The sequence below is a fragment of the Larus michahellis genome, chromosome 1 (genome assembly GCF_964199755.1).
Source record: "Larus michahellis chromosome 1, bLarMic1.1, whole genome shotgun sequence".
NCBI classification, from domain to species: Eukaryota; Metazoa; Chordata; class Aves; order Charadriiformes; family Laridae; genus Larus; species Larus michahellis.
The window spans coordinates 71,982,308-72,002,704 of record NC_133896.1 but is presented as its reverse complement, the minus strand read 5'-3'; the positions used below and the strand labels follow the sequence as shown (position 1 = coordinate 72,002,704).

At 45.4% G+C, this 20,397-nt stretch overlaps 1 protein-coding gene across 2 annotated transcripts in view; it reads right to left on the bottom strand.

Annotated features, from left to right (window-relative positions):
• The window catches only part of PDE3A (phosphodiesterase 3A), a 270,376-nt gene extending 250,930 nt beyond the window's left edge, over positions 1-19,446 (bottom strand). For both annotated transcript variants that reach the window (XR_012586845.1, XM_074585867.1), the window contains exon 1: positions 17,845-19,446. Coding sequence is in view for 1 of the 2 variants with exons in the window: in XM_074585867.1 (XP_074441968.1) it covers positions 17,845-18,738 (894 nt within the window). In the remaining variant the exon portion in view is untranslated. The remainder of the gene's footprint in view (positions 1-17,844) is intronic.
• Between the last annotated feature and the right edge of the window lie 951 nt (positions 19,447-20,397).

The window sequence follows — 20,397 nt, the reverse complement described above, 5'->3', positions numbered from 1 at the left end:
TCCTGGAGTTGATTAGGCAATTTTACAGCTGGCATGCTGAGATTTTAACAGCCTTTAAGAACCATCCAGTTAGTTCAGACTGAAGTGACTTCGAAAAGGCAAAATGAAAAAAAAACAAAAAAAACCAAACAACACGAACTGACAACAAGCACATTAAAAAAACAAACAGACAAGAACTACTGGGCTGGGTGGCGGGACATAATGCGCAGAACGTGCTGTACCCAACACGCACCCATCCCCAGGCCCTTCCTCCTGCGGGAGCTCTCTCCCAAGTCCAATGCTGTTAACTCACATGAGCAAGGGTCAGGAGGTCTGGCCCTCCGGTGCTCTGTCATGTCCTTCAAACTGCTCTCTCTTATCTGGCTGCTAAGAAACCACCCTACACGCAAAGCCTAACAATGCCCGGCCAGTTCGTCTCACTTACACCACGTAGCACTCTCTTGGCAGCCATAAAAACATTAAGCTAACAAGTGGAGTTGATAGATCAACTTGTAGCATGGCCAAAACGAAGAGCAATTAGGAGCCCACCTGGGACTTAAACACTATCATTCAAGGGGAAGAAAAAGGAAAAAAAAAAAAAAAAAAAAGAGTCTGCCACCAATCACAACTTGATAATGCAAACAAAACAGCATAGCAACTCCTGTATCAGAGAAGGGCAACAGCAGAAGAGACACAAGAAATCCAATCTGTTCTTCGGTAATCCTGCCTAAGGGCAGGGACCTAGACTGCAAGCTTCTGCTCCTTTTGCACATTGGGCACCAAGTGGAACACAAAGGGAGCTTACTGGTTGGACTCTACATCCCAACAGCAAGAGGAACTGGCATGGCATGAGGATGCTGGCCAGCTGCTGGGGGAGACAGCCCAAAAGCAGATGTAGGCAGTGGAGGTGCAGGTTGGGAGGAAACACTGACAGCAACAACTATGCTTGCCTAAGAAAAAGCAGGTATCTAGACCCACTTGGAAAAACATCTAAAAGGCTATTCTAAAAGAACCTCTCATGTACACACATGAAAATTGCCTAGACAGCTTTGCAGTTCTTTATTACCATTATTGTTAGAAAAGCTTTCCCTAATATTCAACCAAGCCTTCTTGTCCTACAAAATAAATAGGATGAAAAGCAATCAGCTACCAGCAGACACAGAGCACACTATTCTTTTCTGGTATCTTCTGACATATCAGAAAAGATATGGTTTTTGTTCATAGCCATTTCCGCCCTCTAGTCCTCTCAAAGAATGTTGTTTGTATATACAAAGCAGGGAGGAGCTGTAAAGTACGAGAAGAATTCAGAAGGAACTCTGGACTTCCAGGCTTCATCCAGCAGAGGCCGGATGCGATGCATTTGGCCTCCATTGCAAACAAGGAGAGAATGAGAACCGCGTTTCCTTTCAAACTGAATTTTATCCAAATATCTCTGCACACTCATTTTGCACCAGCTGAAGCTAGCTGGTCTCAAGTAAATCACACATCTGAAGCAAGGAAGTTAGATGGGAGATAAGAGTACGGCACTCATTCACCTCACTCGATTGCCTCAAGCATGGCCAACAAGGTATAGTCTACCCAACAGGAAGAGCTCTCAGGCTTTCCCTCACTCTCAGCTTCCTAGAAACCTACCAAGATGTACTGCAACCCTTTAACTCAGAAGTCAGCAGCTCAGAGAAGCTCACCATTAAGAGAGAGCTAGGAATTCCACTAGCCACCTTCTAGACGCATCTCTGGCCCAGAAAGAACTAACATCACCTTCTATAGCTTTTCTGCAACAACATTTAACATGAAAGCTAACAGAGTATAAATCTGTCAACATATTCCTTCTTGTGAGACGCCAAATGCCCTCATTGCCCACCCAGTTCAGCACAGGTTAAATACAGGATACACCTCAAAGTCAGGCCAGAAATCTACAGGGTTTTCTAAAAATAATGAGAAAAATACAAACGCTAGGCAAGATTAGCAGAGGGGACACCAATTTTTCCATTTGATATTCAAACACCAAAGGAATAAAAGATTTCAATACTAGCAGATCTGTTTGGAAGCATCTGACAAAGCCACTTAATAAAACCCACTGGCCTGAGGAAACGTGCTTTCTTGCAGCATTACTGCTCTCCAAAACGACAAAAATGCAGGAACAGAAGTAGAGGATGGATGGAGACGGCAGTCCCGAAGTCTTACCAAGAGTTAATAAAAAGAACTATGCCATCTGAGGAACCTGAGGAGCACAGCAAGGGCCACCAGCACAGGAACGCAGCCCCGGGACTTCAAATCCCAGATAATAACTCCACTTCCTGGCCAGTGAGCCATTTGCTTACCCACCTACAACTGCGCAACATGGGACACTTCACACTGCTACCAGACGAGGGAAAGGGATCAAAAACCAGTGCATGGGAACTGTCTCTCCAGGTCCGTAAGCAACAGTTCATGGCAAAGATTTTTTTACCCTAGCAAACACTATAAAATACAAATGATCTTGTCACCCAGATAGGGATTCTTTCCTATTCACTTCTTCATTTTGTTGTTGCTTCATTCTTCGGAAAGGCTTACAATTTCAGTGACAGTTCTAACAGCAGGCCTAAAAATTATAGACATTCAAGAAGCAGAAGTAAACAAATAAAGAATAAGATCGTGCTCATAAGCCAGACCTAAAAACTAATTCATTGCTTCCTATTTCAAATCAGTATGTGCTCACATCAGGAGTGAGCTTGGCATATCGTACTTGCTGGGAAAAATAATACACACATGGAAAAAGTACAAGATACTCACTGGTACATGGATCAGTTAAAGATCTAAAAACGCAAATGTCTCAACTAACTGCATGCCTAGGTCATTATAGTAGTAACAGTTTAAAGGAAAATAGAAATTGTCTCAACTACACATTCAACAGGAACAGGGAAGAAACAGTGTTCAGAATATTAGAAAAACCATTTCCAGGACAAAAACCTCTACCTGCATGCAAAGAACACATGCAAGTATTTAATTTATAAAAGAATTTTGCCTGTACATAGTATGTATTATAGTAAGATGAATTTTGTAGCAGAAAACCTTACTGCAGCTGCACAGACAAGAGCACGTGCCTTAGCGTGCACCGAACGTCACAGGCACCTCTCCCAAGGCCAGTATCAAAACTGGTATGAAGACCCTTTCATCTGACTGCTGGCAAGTCCTTCCCGACAGGCGCTGAGCTCGCTCTCCAGTTGTTGCACACGCATTTCAATATTCACCACCCCCTGGGCTGAACTGGATTAAGACTGAAGGAGGTTTTCTTTCCAGCAGTACGATAGAGGGACTTCTGCTGCCAACGGCAACTGTGAAATAAGAGTGCTGGGTGTGCCAAGCAGGGTACTGCTCTTGGGACCCCTGACAGCAAAGGTAGGGGATCCCGTAAGACTCTCAGAGCTACAGGCTGGGTGAAATGAATATATACACAGGGCAGAACAAACCCACAAAGCTACATTTGTTGCTAACCTTCTGTTTCCAGAAAGCTGAATCAAGAAGGGACTCCACCAGAACCACCTACCATAAAATCCATTATGGACAGATGGACCTCTTCTATGAAGCTCAGACCCTGCTCTTTAAAAGTCTGGGTAAATTTTAGATCCAAGTACCAAAAAACTGAATTACAATTTCACATCCCTGATGCAATTTCTTTCCAGCCACCACATGCTGTAGCTGAAAAATATTTCCCCTTCTTTGTAAACTGCTTTGATTACAAGTACCATATAACATCTAGGGACATTTGGTGGCAGTGAAAGATCTCACAGCAAGGCTACCGTTAAATCTTTGCTGAGAAACAAGACAAGACATCTGTTTTACATTGTCTTTGAAATAATTAACTGATTTGTGCGTTACCAAAGTGAAAATTAATTTTATTCTACTGTGAGAAAGTTTGGGAAAAGTGGAAGTCTTTAGTAATCTTTAAAAAGGGAAAAAAAAAAAAAAAAAAAAAGAAGTCAAGATTAGGCCAGACAAAAAGCCAGTTCCCACAAAAGGCATGATGGAGCCGTGCCAAATGCTTCTAAGAACAGAGCATTTTTTGGTTGTTTATTTGGAGCCAAATTTCTTATGCCTTCATTCTCTCTTTTATGGGTATTAATAAGATTTCCACATAAATCTGTCTCTACTTAGTCATCTTCACCACTGTCAGGCTTCAGAATCCTTCACGAGGAAGGATTGCCAACACAAATGTTTATGATGTCACACGAGCCGCACTATCGCTCCAGCCATCGCTCAGAACAAACAGTCCCAAAAGGTGAAAGGCCACTGCAGTCTATGGAAAGCAAAGGATTCAAAAATATATATGTAATTAGAATTAAGAGACTTCCAAAAGAGGGGGAGAGGGGAAATCACAGTGGTAATCAACTAAATTGACTTCTTGATTTGGTGTTAACAAAGGAAAAACCAGTGAGCATCTTTCTCCAATTAATATACATTCTTAAGACAGACTTCCTACGCTTCCTGGAAGTTTCACCTGTGCATATCTGAAACGGCCTTTCTTTGATTCTTCTTCTATTTATTTCACAAGCCCATATCACGTTCATACCACACATTGTGACCAGAACGTATCTGGCATCGATGCATGGAAATTTCCTCCAAGGCACCAACAAATTTTTGCATTCAAGCTTTTCATCTAGAGCCAGGTAACTCTATCATCCCTTAAAATCTGAGATGGCATCTCCGTAGATTCAAACTCATGGATGGATCTCTCTGGCTCAGCAAACAAATATCCACCCCCCAAAACAAACAAACAAAACCAAAACCAACCAACCAAAAAAAAAAAAACTATATCACCAGATGCTCTTGAATCCGGTTGAAGGGAAAGAAGTGAGATAAGCTAAGGAAAAAAAAAAAATATCACCAGACAAAACGGTAGTGTTTCTTGAGCATCAGTCAGACAGTCTGAAACAAATCTAACCCACCTTTCCTGCACGCAGAAGCAGAATCAAGTGTCCAAAGCCCACCCTTAACTTCTTTGGCCTGTCTTTCATGAGAGAGGAAAGGGGTTTCAGATTTGCTGGGCCAGAAGATAGGAAATAATCAGCTCGTTGATGTAAACACTCCTAGATCAAAAAGGAACATTTGACCATTCATAACATCTCAGAAGAGCGGCACTGAGGAAGCTGTTAACTCAAAGCATGCGGGCATCAATATCATGACATTTCTCTTAAGTTTGCTTTTTATTAAATAAACCCTTGGGAAAAAACATAAACAACTACATACATCCAAGTAGTCAGATATACAAAATTTCATTAAAAACATCTGAGATTGCAAATTCAAGCATTCAGAAGATAGCATACAACATAATTACGTTACAAACACTGATTTCACTGTTTTAGATAGCAATCCATTAAGATCACAGGAAAGATAGAAAGCAACTTTCTGGGCTATCAAGTTTCTGCCTAAAGTTCTCATCTCCTTAACCTGCCATTATGAATGATTAAGACAATCTGATCGTTACTTTTATCTCAGTTCTAAAAACCTTAACCAAATAAAAGACCCAGAGGCCCCTAGGCCAAGTTCTCATGATTATGCCGAATGACTGTAAAGGAAGCTGTTTTGTCACCACCGCGCCCACTAGCTGAGGATTTTTTGGGCTGGGTTTTTTAAGTGAGTATCAGTAAATTTTGCAATACGCCAACTTCAGTTTAAAAATCAACATTTTCCTCAGCATCACGTTTCCAGTTCTGTTTGAGAAGAGACAATATATAAAGCAAATCAGAACATGAAATAAGCACATATATTTGCAGCCGCAAATTCCCTTCCTTTATGGAGCTGTACTAATTCATGGCCAAGAATTTTATCATTTTTGATCACGTATCAGTTGCAGTTCCCAAAAGAATAACAAACTCTAAAGATCTGAATGCTACAGCATGTTCAGGCATGAACAGAGAATTTAAAATTCTGGGTTTCCAAACAGTCTGTTCAAGTGGCAGATCACAGCTCGAGTCAGGAAATCTTAAGGTTAATCCTAAGGATCTTCTCTCTTGCCTATGTATAACACAATAGGAAAATAAAATTCTAGATCCAAGGGAGCTGTCAGCTAGATACTGGAACGAAAGACATTGAATCTATGCCTCAGTCACTGCTATCCACAAGTATACACCATCCATGAAGCCTGCATAAGAACATCACATGTTTTAGGACTAGATTTATAGCCCACACACAATAGAAGAGAAGGCTGAAATAACGATTAGCTAGATTTAAAAGGAAGGAGATAGACTATCTGTCTTTACTAATTCACTTAAAAGTGATCAAGAATTCTCCAAGGAACACTTGGGTTTGCCATCTCTCTCTGTCTCACCACATCACATGTACCCAGAAAGCTAGGTTTAGATGTCCTAAATTTCAGCTAAGCCCCGGTGCCTAGTATTTCCTATTAGCTGGCTCTGACTCCAAAGGTGCCTTGCCAAGAGGAAACAACAAGCTTGGATTCTCAAACGGAATTCAAGCTGGAATATGTGCTTTAGTGCTGGCACCCCAGCCCATCTAATTGTTGCACTATTATCCCATGCTCCTCTATTACATCGCTTGACACAAACACGGCAAGCTTAGTAAGAATTAGCATTTTGTATTCTGCAACCCAGAAGTCAGATTTCACTATGGCACGGACAACATTTCTCTTTGTCGCTGAACAGATTCTCAGTCCAGTCTCTGTAATGAGGCACGTACAGAGCCAGGGCTGCCTAAAATAATCAAATTGTACACACCAGTTGGTATACCTGCCTCCTTCTGGGCAACACTTAATGTGTTTGCTTCTCCGCGATTCTTTTGACAAATGCTCTGCAACTCTGAGCAGAAGTCTTTTACTGGAAAGCGTAGGGCTCCCCTTCCACTCATACCCCCCCCTTTTAACTTCTGAATCTCTGGCAGAGTCTTCCTCGCATCCCTGTTCCTCACAAGCACACAGGAAGTACAGCATTAAATCCTTTAATAGAAAATGTTTATTCATTTGCAGTTTTGTATAATCAGTAGACAATTAGGACTGCATTTAAGAATGGCACTTGCATATGAATTAAGCTGGTCTTAAAAAAAAAAGTAGTCAGTAATGGCATATGAATTATGTTGCAACATTTCACCTCATACAGAATTCAGAATCAACAAAATAGCAACAAACTTCAGGGAACTGTCGTAATAAATAAATTTTCAGAACTGTCTCAATAAATAACAATTACTAACTAGTCCACAGCTTCCTTGAGAATAGGTACATCACAGCAGTAATATATGCATTACATATAAAAGAGTAAGTTTTACCAGAGAAAGCTCATCATCCTTAGATGTGAAAATTCGAGTCGCCTATTTATTTCACCTGGTCTTATCACACTTCTAACCAGGCAGAGCTCCAGGATGCACCAACCCCCATTTATGCCCCCGAGAACGACACTGGCTCCGGCTGCACTGGGACCTCATCAGCTCCTCCTGTCCAACCAGTCCCGAACTCCACGTCGCAGCTAAAGCCACCAGCAAGTCCGTCCAGGTACCAGAGATACCACAGAAAGCACCTGCGGGGCTTTGCATCTCTAGAACAGAGTCGCAGCACCAAGTTCCAGTTTGAACATTGGAACAGCGTGCATTAGGAAGACACAAGTACTACTCAAGTACTACTCAAGTATTTACAAATAAAAAAAGAAAACTTTTGCAAAACTTGGCACACGCTTGCAAGTGAAGAAAGAAAAAGAAAGATTAAAACTATAACACATCGAAAGTCAAGCAACCGTTACAGAGGCTGGTGTATTGAGAAACATGCCTGCCTGTGGAGACATCAGAAATTATTATTAAATGTCCAGAAAGAACACCATCATAGGGAAGTCAGGCTGCAGACTGTGCCATCAAGAGGCAAACGAAGAATTCCATCCCTCTGGGCTACACAATACTAATTAGAGTATGTATATATGTACACACATGGATATGTACATATAAAGATATATGTATACATGTGTGTGCACACACATATATATAAACACGCTACACGGTCTCAGGTCACATTTTGAGCAGCACAAGCAACTTTAGCTTTGAATTACTTACTTTAAAATAAGAAAAAGAACAGTTAGCTGTTTAAAAAACCCAAACCAACAACTCTCTGCAGATTTGCGTATGGGAACACGCTCTCCTCCAGCTCTAAGGATTCAGCTGAAAGGATCACCCTGGGAGGACTGAGCCCTCGCCATTCCCACTGAAGTCAGTGGAGGCAGGGAGGAGGTTAGCAGTAATCGCTACAAAAAGAACATAAGAAAAAAAATAGCATTTTTAACAAAACACGACTTCTATACAATATAGATTTTCAAATACCACTGAAAGACCTCCAGGAGAAGCTAAAGGCATTCGTTGTCTCACAAGAATAAGATGCAGAGCAACGTCTCAGCACAAGTATCCCTGTAACAATCCCACTGACAGACTCAAACTAAAACCCCAGCCACACGTAAAATATCTTATCAGTTATCTTGCAATTATAAATGCACCCAAACACACTTAAGTTCCTTATCAACAGGAAATCCAGTGATAGCACCTTGTCAAGAGTAACCTGTGGTTAGCATCACCAGTAAAACTGAAGAGAAATGCGCCTGAGAATTCTACCAGCATCCAACACTTTTTTGCCAAGCAAGTATCAGAGGAAGGATTTCATTATTACCAATACAGAAATAGCCGCGTCTGCACTGGGGTATGTGGTGGAAATGAAGCAGCATAGTCCACTCTGCAAGGAAACCCGTGTTAGATCCGTTAGCTGGCGAGCTCTAACAGGCTACAACAAGAAAAAGAAAGAAAGAATCCCGTAAAAAAAGCACTTGAAATCGCATTAACAGAGGCAAAGGTGGCCGGCACATAGGACAAGTTTGTGCAGCCCTTTTTAATCTACACTTTTGCACAGAGCTCTGCACCTTTCTACAGCTGTCAGTTCAATCGAGATTTAATACGTGAACACAGGCAAGGTTTCACAAGTTTTACTCTGCAGGCAACAAAAAGCCTGGGCGAGCGTATCTAGATTACTGCTCACACAAGCGGAGAAAACATTGCTTGGACGTAGCTTCTCAACCCACGCATCACCCTTCCCGACTGCCTGCTTCCACTGCCGGTCAGACAGCAAACAGAAATGCTCCTGAGGGTGCCTCTGCAGACTGACACCCGAGTGGCTTTGTTGCCACCACAGGGTAGACAGGCCACCACCCCAGTCTCTTCAGCAGGCCCACGTCCTCATTTTAAGGTAAATTTGGGGTGTTCCTTCTTGCTAAGGATCAATATTTTTATGTAACAGAGGTAACACAACATATTAATGGTCTGCCTATCCTCCATGACATGAAACACAAACATACATCGGCTTATTTAAAATTGTATAGCAAAAGGAAGTGCAAGAGACTAGCAGAATTATCTGTACTTCAGGGTGAGGAACAATTTTGGTTATTGCCAGTGCTGTGGCTGCAACCCAAGCGTACAGTGATGCTAGCAAGGTAGCATCAACCTGCTGGGAGTGCAATAATTCAAAAAATAGTTAAACTTTGGCATTCAAACACTCAATTCTTTCCCCTTCTGGAATTTTTTCCACAAACATACTTGTGGACAAATTTAGTCAAACATCAGTCAGAAGGATGCTGCTCAGAATAATTAATGTTCACTTTTGAAGTTGAGTAATAATTGCTCCCCTGCGTTATTATCATTTACACAAAGAAAAACAGCCTGTAAGCTTATTCAAAGAAACAAGAAGCTTCTTTAAAACAACAAAATAAATCCAACAGCCATCAGCGACTTGATCCTCAAAACACAGCGAGTGATACAGCTTTCCATCAGACCTCATCATAGTCATATTTCACACAGCTTTTAATGAAGCTGAGATATTCCTAAGAGGACCAACCAGTCTAAGAGGAATGGTTGCTTTCTAAAATGTCCCCGTGGTCTGTCTCAGGAGTTCAGCAACCGTCAGAAAAGCATCCTGAGTACATCTGAAAAGCATCACTCCTACAGAGTTAGGCAGACAAAAATCCGATTGAAAAAACGTAATGATGCAGAACAGAATTTTACTTTATTTTAAAATTCAAACCGAAGCATAACAAGACAAAGCCAACTCAAGCAACTGCCAAAATACAAAATGCAAATAAGTCACTTTAACCCAGCAGATTTCACTGTTGGATTAGGGGCGTTAGACAAGGAAGCCTCAGCTATTTCTGATATGTGGAGGTTTCACATTCTTCCAGCCTTCTGCAAGGGTAGAGGGAGAGTCTTTAGCTGTATTGATGCTCATAAATATCTTCTGCTTAATCGTTTCCAGTAGTTAATTGTAATAAAAATATGAACACAGTCATGCAGCAAAAAGTCCTGGTCAGTGGACGCTGGAGATAAAACAGTTAAGGTCACTAAAGCATACCACAACAGAGTAACCGACTGGGAAATTTCTTCCTAACTAGTATCAGATAAATAAAAAAAATAAAGCCAGTTTTTCCGATCTTCAACCTGCTTGGTGTAAGAAACCTCTAAACTTCAATAAATAATAAATACAAATGCCTAAGGATTTTTGAAATAGCTTCACCTGTGACGCAAGCATTCCGTGACTGGTGTGTATTTCTGTCTCTCACATCCAGATTTCTTCCTAGCCATTTAAAAGTAACGGGTTGGGTTTTGGGGGGGTTTGGTTTGGGGTTGGGTTTTGTGCAGGGAGGGTGTTTTTGCCTTTTTTCCGAATTCCCTTCTATACTTCCATTTTTAAGAAAACACCTATTCAGTACTCCTCAGCCAGATCTATTTTTATTTATCTTTCCAGTCCCTTCTTAGATAATGAAGACCAGAGGTTCGGGCTACCTGCGGACCCCCACCATTCCTTTTTGGCTGACCAAAACTCAATAGAGCACTCCATAGCAGGACTTCGCTAATCTAATTTCACTATAACACTTCACACACACAGACTTTTTCGGTGACCAGCACTGCCAGCTGACACAAAGCCTATTTCCTGACAGGTTCCAAAATTAAAAAGGTAATTTCTCCAACCAAATTTTTATATCCCATATCTTTCCTGCGCTGTGTATTTCACCCTTCGTTCAACAACCCCTAAGGTGGCATCAGGAAACTCATCCAGCTGCCTCCTACGTCCAACAGGAATGAAAGACCATCCGTCCCCTCAGCACATTCGGCTGTTGCGCTCTTCCTAGGGGGGCTTCCCATTTTATTTATAAGTAGTTATACGTGTGAATAGAGTCACGAGGTGCCGCAGCACACGAAGCGACAGCGATTTAGCCTGTTCTTCTGAATTCTTGACGGGCGTGGAGGCAGCTTCCTCTTTGTACCCAGACCTCCAAGTCTTTTTGAAGACCAAAACAAGGGGTAAGATCGGGGGAAACGTTAAAAATAAATAAAATAAAGGCTCGGTTAAGTACCACGGACAGATTTTGTGTGTTTCTAGCTGGTGCGGGAGGCGGGTGGCGGCGCAGAACAGGGGCTCTCGTGCCCTCTAGGGGGCCGGACCCGCCAGCGCCGGCACCGGCCGCCCCCCGCCGGAGCCGCCCCCCCCCCCGGGGCCGCCCTCGCCCCCCGCCGGGCAGGGGCGAGGGGCAAGCGGTGCGGGAGTCCTATAACCATTAATAATAGTAACAACAGGCTTGTAACACTTACACCCATACAAGAGGGAGAAGGGCGGGGGGAAAAAGCTCAAAGTCTTAATTTAAAAAAAAAAAAAAACAAACAAAAAATCAAAAAAAACTTGGTAGAGTATAGCATTTCTTCTTCTTACAATCTTATTTTACCCTTCCGAACCTCCAAAGACAGTTCGGAAGGGAAAACACTGATATTCCCCACAAGTTAAAACTTGGGCATCACATTTAAGTGTATTTATTTTATTATTTTATTTCCTCTATTTCTCAAGTCATTACCTCAATGCAGAGAACTCCTGATGCTACCACTGTCCTTGCAGCAGGGCTCAGAACAAGCCAAGCTGGGGAAAAAAAAAACCACCAAAACAACCAAACAAAAAAACCCAAAAAACCTGAAAAACTACATAGTCCAAACAAGAGGTGTTTATTTCTGAGTGACACTCTGATGAAGACAGAAGAGACTTTGAGGAAAGGGTTTGGTAATTCATCAAGAAACTTTTTCAACGCCAAGCAGAGAAGAAAAAATACGCACGAAAAAAAACCCGACTTCCACTTTGTTATCTGAACCTTAACATTTATTTCCTTATCTGTCAAGCTGTATCCTACAAGCTGTACATCTCCCATTAGATTACCTAAGTAAATCACAGCACCTGGCTCAAAGCTTTAATTGCAGCAGTGTTCTTTTCACTCTCAAACCATGCAGGATGCAGTTTGCTCACTCCCATTTCAAGCCCTGCAGCTTGCAGGCACCAGAACCCAGCAACCTTTCAATTTCCAGGCTGGGATTATTTATTTTTTTTGTATTACTTTCTCAAGGAAAAAGCCCAAACAATATTACTTCAATTTGCAAAACACAGTTAGCACGCTAACAGCAGATCAGGACAAATTCATACAAATGTCGCAGTTAACATCCAAAACATCATGTGTCACTGTTTTTCCCCTCCAACCCCCAACAAGCTTCTCAAAACACATTGCATACACAGGGTCACTGTTCTGGCTGTTTATTTAATTAACATGACAACCCGGCATACACAGGATTTCTTTCAGCTCCCCAGCTTTGCATTTTCACACTTCAGGCAGAAAGAGCAGAAAGTCACTACTGTATTTTACTTTTTTTGCCAATATACCATAATATACATTTCTCAATTTAACCAATTGACAAAAATAGATTCTAAACCAATCAGGAGAGTTTCAGCAGCACTTTTTACATTTTTGTGAGGTTGAAGGAAAAAAAAATAATTCTAAGTAGAGCGGCTTTGCGTAAATGAAGCCATGCAAAAGAAAATAAAGTATTACGTCTGGAATCCCTGGGTGATTTTTCCTGGAGCCTTGCTTAAATATTTTACACGGTTGTGTTTCAGCAAGTCACCAGATGACATAACTCCTCAGTATTCCTCGGTTTCTAGTGACCTAAATTGTAATACCAGCAAATCTTATCAGAGTAATTACAGCTCAATAATGCTTATTAGCAGAAGGAGGTATACAGTATATAACACCGCAGGCCTAATAGGAGACCATAACTTTGAGAAAGTTCAATATCTACATTCAGTCTGCCTTCTCCTCTCCAAAATTTTAAATCTCTGTATGTTGCACTCTGGTCTCTCCTATTTTCAGGTCAGTGGGCAGGACACCTAATATTAAAAATTAGTTATAAGTTAAGGGTACATCTGTCCTTTTTTTAGGACAGAATGATAGAGAGCCAGGAAACGGGGGGAAGCAACATATTCCTGGCACTTACAAAGCTCTCACTGTCAAACAATGAGAAGAACAAATAAAGACTTAATTTTTCCCTTGAAAAAAACCCAACAAATACATTTCTTTTTCTCCTCCGTTTCTTAGATCTTATCGCTGAGGAGATATCTTTGACTATGTGAACTGTTACAGTATTGTCTTCTCAACTGCACAGACAGGCAGCGATAACGACAGTCCCGGCTCACAACTTTCCCAGGCTACAAGACTGGGAACAGGCAGAGTCACCGTGCAGAACCTCACAAAAACAGTCAAATCAAGCAAAAAACCCTCCGCTGATGCTGGAGGAAGACAGGAGTCTGGCACCAAAGTTACTTATCTAAGGAAATTACTTTTTAGAAGGAGAAAAAGGAGGCAGGGAAAGATGTGGCAGCACAAAACAGCTACCAAGTCTCAAACCAATTAAAAATAAGTGACAGACCCTGAGGTGTTCCTCAGTGAGGCAAACAGCTTTCTACTCCAACTGCCCAAAAGAAAGAAAAGAGCAAAGAGAAAGAAGGAAGGAATATGGGTAGAAACCCTCTAGGAAGGAATATGGGTAGAAACCCTCTCTGTCCCAGGAGCCAGAGGACGCAGATGGGAGTTTGTATGTGGAGCTGCTGGTCTCGCAGCTGGAGACATCAGTGCTGCAGGAGAAACTCCTCCGTCCCGGTGCTACCCACCACCAAGGGTGAGGATCGGGGTTGTCCAGCAGGGCAAGACTCAGCACCTCACTAGTGCCTTCTCCTCCGGGTTTGTGTCACCCACTGGTTTGAGAACTAGAAAGTACTTCAAACCCTGACATGCGCTGTACCTGGGAGTCTTCTGACTAAGGAAAAAAAAAAAAAAAAACTCTAAAAAGGCTAAGCAAATGGAACTACTTGCTGCAGCTGCTCTAGCTCATTTACCACACACTTGTAATAAATCCAAGTTAGCTGAAAGCTTCCCATTCCACCCAAACAAAACAAACAACAAGCAAGGCTTAAAAGCAAAATCAGGAGTCTCCAGCACAGTTTAAAATAGTCCAGCTACTATCTCCTGTGGAGTATTTTACCCACCAGGGCGAAATCATCCCTTTGGACTGCTGTATGTCAAGATTAACACACATAGATCAGAGGCACAAGCTCCAGAACATATGGGCCATATAATATTTTAATGGGAAACACCAAGACACAGAACACATTTCCCCCCCAACCCTAACCTCCTCTCCATGCTTTTAGGAAAAATGAAAATGTTTGCAAAAACGTGAAGAAGAAACTCCAAAAGCCATCACCCTGGAGGTACTTGTGCATTTACCAGAAAAGAAAATGCATTTGTTTGTTCATTCACTGTCTTATCCATCCATTCACAATTTCTCTCTGCAGACTCTTTCAAATCTGGGTGAGCGAGCTCTGGAGGAGCTGAGCATCCTCAGCTGGCATTGATGAAATCACAGGCAGACAACGCTCAGCTGGGAGCAGGATCAGGCTATTACGAAGCCCACATTTCTCAATGAGATCCTCACACATGCCAGACTGGAAGCTTTTAATCCAAAGAATTTGCTGAAGTTGAGAAAGAGAGAAAACATATAGAAAAAAATCAACCACAAAAAAAAAAGAATTAAGTGAAAAACTAGTAAAGAGCACTTTTAGCAACAAAATAAGGTTATATCACAGTGTGGTTTGATTTTGGATGGTGACTTTTTTTTTTTTTAATGAAACGGTTTTTCTTTTTAAATTCTTTTTGGAACTGATAAGCGACTAAGATGAGATGTTCCTACAGAAGGAATAATTCATGCCATATGCATTTCCAGCTACTCCTACTAGCGGCTTAAACAGAAGTATACTTTCAATTTTAAATATGTTAATACCTCTATCCATGATGTAAGTTTGCAATTCCTGGTACTGTCTTTCATACCACACACAGATTCAATTCTGTATTCTATTAAGGAAAAAATTAGATTCTAATTGAGATGAGTGTGATGCAAAAAATAAAATCAGAAAATCCAACTTTCGTAGAATCTCATATTAATACAAACAGTCAGATAGGGAGGGAATCACGCTCTGGAAAAATAGAAGCTCAATTAAATGCTCAGCAATAGGAAAGATTACACAAGAGGCAATGGGAAACATCTCTCAAACTTCACCTAACGTTACTCACCAAAGGAAAGCACGTATTTCAAAGCAATAAAGTAGATCCATTTCCTGATGAAAATTATTGGCAGCTCACAGATGTCTTAACAAGCTATCTTTTGGACCAGAAACATTTAGGGCATGTTTTTTAAAAACAGGGGGTGAGGGAAGGCCTGGTTTTGTTTATAAAGCCCTCATCTCTATTTTTAACATGTTATATTTAAAAACTGTCCAAAAGAGAAACATTTACCTATGGTTTCTTTAAGTCTACGGGGAGCTGATTTTTGCTATAAACACAAACTTTGTTTGCTGTAAGAGTCCCCCTTCTCCCAGCATTTCTTCAAGGTCCTTACAGAGCTTTGTTTCAGCTTTTCCATTTTTCTATCTTGCCAACATTTATTTAAGAGGAGAGCTTTTAGGGAGGGAAGTTCATATACACACAGACACATTGTGCTGCTAAAGAAAAAAAAAAAAAAGAGACAGACAAAAAGTCTCCCCAAACTCGAAAGTAGTCATCCATTTCTAATCACGCAGTGACGCAAGCAATACCAGATCTTGCTATTGATTAATAGTGAGTGAGAACAAAAGAAAGAGAAATTTGCCAAAATCCTGCAGCGGGTAAACTGAACAGCCGCCAGCTAACTCCAGTCCGGCTCCGCAGCTTGGAAGCAGGAATTGCTTGGGGCAAAACTGACCACTGTCCCCAGGTAACACACCATTGGGGAGGAAAAGATATCTACCTCATTATCCATCACCAGTTCAACATTCGGGTATATAGAGATTATTTTGAATTCTCTCCACAAGAAAAGAGAAGGATGTGATCACAAACTAGTCAGCCCTGTCTCCGAATGATTACATTTATAGATGTTAACTGAAAAGCTGCTTTCATCTGAAGTGTGAGAGTGAATGGAATTATGTTCAAAAGCTTAAAAATTATTATTGTAAGAAAGCACCAGAAGCCACTAGCGTCATCAAGTAAGTATAGACAGTTTTAATTTCTTGCCTTAGATATTGTATTTACAAATTACTCTTATACCCTTCTGTCTCTCAGTTCCTATTAAAGTCAGAACTGAGTCAGCTTTCCACTTTTTCACACTGTATTTGCCTGGACACTGTGGTAAATATTTATTTTATCAAAACAAAAATGTTAAATAAATAAGTAAGTATATTTGTTGTAAAATAAGCCTCAAGTATATAAGGTTGTCAGGCCCTCTTCTAGAAAATGTCATAACCAACTACAAAGGGATGTAATCAAACCATTTCCAGAAACAAACTAGCCACCCACACCATATGGTTAGATGCCATCGCTTGGAAAATACTTAGCTGCTTATCCAGCAAGCGACCTGAAAGAAAACCCTTGGTGTATGGCAATACGCTTCAGCTGACCAAAGTGCACAGAGTCATTTTCAAATACTAATTGAAAAATAAAGCTTAGCACCATTTGACACTTTTTTTCCCCTCCCCGACCCCAGGTTTCCCTTTCCACCGCTCAGCGAGGGTTGCGCTGACTTTTAATACACTCGGTTACACTCCGCTCATCGAACGACTCCTTTATGGGGCAATCTTAAATCCCCAAAACTGAGAAAACACTTCGAGCGCAGGACTAAGCCGACCTTGCGTCCGACAGGACTAGAAAGCTGTGCAGTAAAGATAATGGTGTTTGCTCATTTCTTTTTCCATTTTTTTTTTTTTTTTTTTGAGGTGTGCGTTTAAAAGAACGCGTCGCTGGTAACAGAGGAAGTTCTGGCTCATCCATTCAAATCACGACCTCTCAAAGGAAACAAAGTTGCGGTAAATCGCGGGTGCGTCGCACCGGTTCCCCCCGCCGCGGCCGAGCGGGAGCTACCGATCGCACACACGCTCGGGAACAGCCCTGGGGAGGCAAAGTGCAAAGATGAGCACGGCGCCGTGCGGGCCAGCCCCAGAGGACACCCCACCGCCCCGAGAAGGGACTTCTCCCACCGAGGAGAAGCTGCCTGGCTCTCACGCACGCACCTTTAAAGCTCAGAGCAAGTTTAATAGGGCTAAGCTACCCTTCTGGGAAACCAGGGCTTTGAAAAAGCAAGGCTCCGAAGTGATGCTGGGAAGCCTGAGGGCAGGTTCCCACCGGCTCCGAGAGCCAGGCGGGTACCACCCGCCCCAACTTTCTGTCAGGCTTAGGAAAAGCAAGCGCCGCTGACGGCTGTAAAAGACGAGAGAAACCCCGAGCTCTCCCCACGTCGCCCGCAGCCGGGGTAAACCAGGCTGGGTCCGGAGAGCCCCCGCTTCCCCCCGGCCCCAGCCCCGTCCCGGGGCGGCCGCCCGGGGCTCTCCGCGCCGCGGGGCGGCCGGGGCAAGCCGGCAGGGGAGCGGGCGGGAGGGCGCAGCTCCCCGCACCGCCGCCGGGACCCTTACCCGCCGCCAGCAAAGTTTGTGGCTCGTTCCCCCCCCCCCGCCTCCGGCCCCTGCCTTACCTGCTCCCGGGGGATGCAGGGCAGCGAGGTCCGCCGGTGGGTCTTGCTGCTGCCGCCGCCGCCGCCGCCCGACATCTCGGGGGAGATCATGGAGCTGGACCGCCGCCGCCTCCTGAGCACCGGGGCTTCGTCCGCGGCCGGGGGGGCGGCGGGAGGCTCCGCCAGCGGGGCAGCCCGCCGCGGGGGCCAGAGCCGGTCGGTGTAGCCGGCCAAGAGGATGCCCAGCAGCCCCAGCAGGTAGGCCAGGTAGGGCCGCCAGGACGCCGGGACCCTCTCCAAGGCGACGAGGGACGTGGTCCTGGCCGCGCTAGTCACGGCGAGCATGAGGACGCCCTGCCTCAGCTTCAGCACCAGCCATGTCACGGCGGCCAGGCAGCTCAGCACCACCCCCGTGGCGGCGAGGGAGAGCAAGTGATCCTCCTCCTCCTCCCCCGCCGCCAGCGCCGTCTGCGCCACCGCTTCCCCCCCGCAGCAGGCGGCCAGCAGCAGCGCCGCCGTCCGCGGCCGCACGCCGCCGCGCAGCAGGTAGCGGCCCGCCCCGAAGAAGGCGCCGGCCAGGCCCAGGGGCACGGCGCCGGGGGGCAGCCAGCCCCAGCCCCGCGGCCCCGCGCCGCCCTCCGCCGCCAGCTCCCGGCCGCGCTCCCCCCGCACCAGCCTCACCACCAGGGCCAGCAGCACGGAGAGGGAGCCGGCGCACAGCGCCGAGGAAAGTTTCCGGCGGCGCCAGGTCTCCCGCGGCGGCGGCAGAAGGAGCAGCGCGGACCGGGAGGCCGGCTCTCCCCACTTCTCCCTCCCCCGGCCGCCGCCGCCGCCGCCCCGCGGGGTGCCGGGCTGCCGCCCCGCCGGAGGGCAGCGCCCGCTACCGCCCGGGCTCCGCGGCTCGCCGCCGGCCATGGCCCCGACGGGCTTCTCTGCGGGCCCCCGCCCCGGGGCTTATTCCCAGGCGGGCAGGGGCCGACAGCGAGCCGGTCAGCGGCGGGGGGCCGGGGGGTGGCGGGCCGGGGGCGCTCCCGGCCGCAGCGCCGGCATTTCCTGCAGAGCGCGGAGCTCGCCCCCCGCTCGCCTCCTCCCCGGGAGCCCAGCGCCGCGCATGAAGGTCTGGGGGAGCGCCTCGCCTCCTCCGCGACCACCTCGGGCTGGGGGGGGGGTATAGTAAATTAAAAATCTCTTAAAAAGTGCAAGAGAGGGAGAGACGTGGAGAAATCCTAAACAGTGTAAGATAAAGGGAAGGGGGGAGTGGGGGAGAGGCAGATGTACCACCTCAGAAGTGCTGCTTAATTTCTAGGCCATCGTTTCCCTCGCAGGAGCTCCCGGCGGAGACGGGGAGGGAAGGGGGGGTGGGAGGCGGCGCTGGCCGCCGGAGGGTCCGCGGTTGTCCGGGCCCTCAGGGTCCCGGCCGTGCCCTGCGGTCGCGGGGAAAGCGCCTCCCGGTCGTTGCGAGAAGCGGGGAAGGAGAAATGACCCCCAAAAAAAGCCCAGGAAAAAAAAAAAGAAAAAAAAAAATAAAAGGCCAGCGGAGCCGGGGGCAGAAGTTGCGAAGTCTTGCCGGGAGGGCGAGAGAGAGATCCAGGGGAGGCACTGGAAGGGAGGCTGCTTGGGAAGAGGGGAAGAGAGAAAAGGAAAGCGTTTCCCTCCTGAACGCTGCTGGGATACTCTTTGAGTTTTGCACGGGATAAATAAATAAATAAATAATCAAGTGATGTGAGCTTCCCCCGGCCGGGAGAGGAGGCTGCCGAAAGCCCAGAACCCGAACCCGAACAGAGCACCACACCAAAGCGGGGGGAGAGAGGAGGGGGTTGGAGGCGATAACGAAGTAGGAGGCTGGTGGTGGGGTGGAAAGTTGCCACTTTCCAAACACCCGGACCGGCTCCTGTGGAAGGGCTTCCCCGGCGCGGAGCCGCGGAGTCTCCGCTCCCCGTTAGGGGGTGGGGGGGGGGGGAAGGGGCGGCCTCGGCTCCGCCTGGGGCCGGGTCGCGCCCCGAGTCCCCCCTCTCCCCCCCTTGCCCCGCAGCAGCCGGCGGTGCCACCCGGGCGGCGGAGCTTCCCTGCCACCGGGCGCTGGCGGCCGAGGCATAAATCCGCCTGTCAGGGTGGGGTGGGGGCAATTACGAGGTCGTAAAAAAGTCAGAAAGATGGATGTTTATGAACGATTATTACTATTTCTGTTGTTGTTTTAATGGGAAGCCCGAACTGGAATCCCAAAGCCAGCGGGCTGCGGCCCTCCAAAGCGTTATGAACCTCTAGGCTGTGGCTCCATCCAAACCCCGCTGCTTCCTTCCTCCAAACCCTCCTCACCTTCACATCAGAGGACTCCTCTGCCGGGGATCTGCAGCCCCGGGTTGACAAAAACTGCTATTTGCAGGAGTGGAATCAGGTGCAGACTAAAAGCAAGATCAGGGCCTTATTCTTAAAGCCCCAGGTCCCACCGAAGGGCATGGGGTAATGTATTTAGCACGTAATAATACAAACCACAGAAAAATAAAATCGCCAGCTGCGAAGTTACAGAGCATTTAGAGTCAGGAAACGGACAGATTAGCAAACAGAATTTCCCAG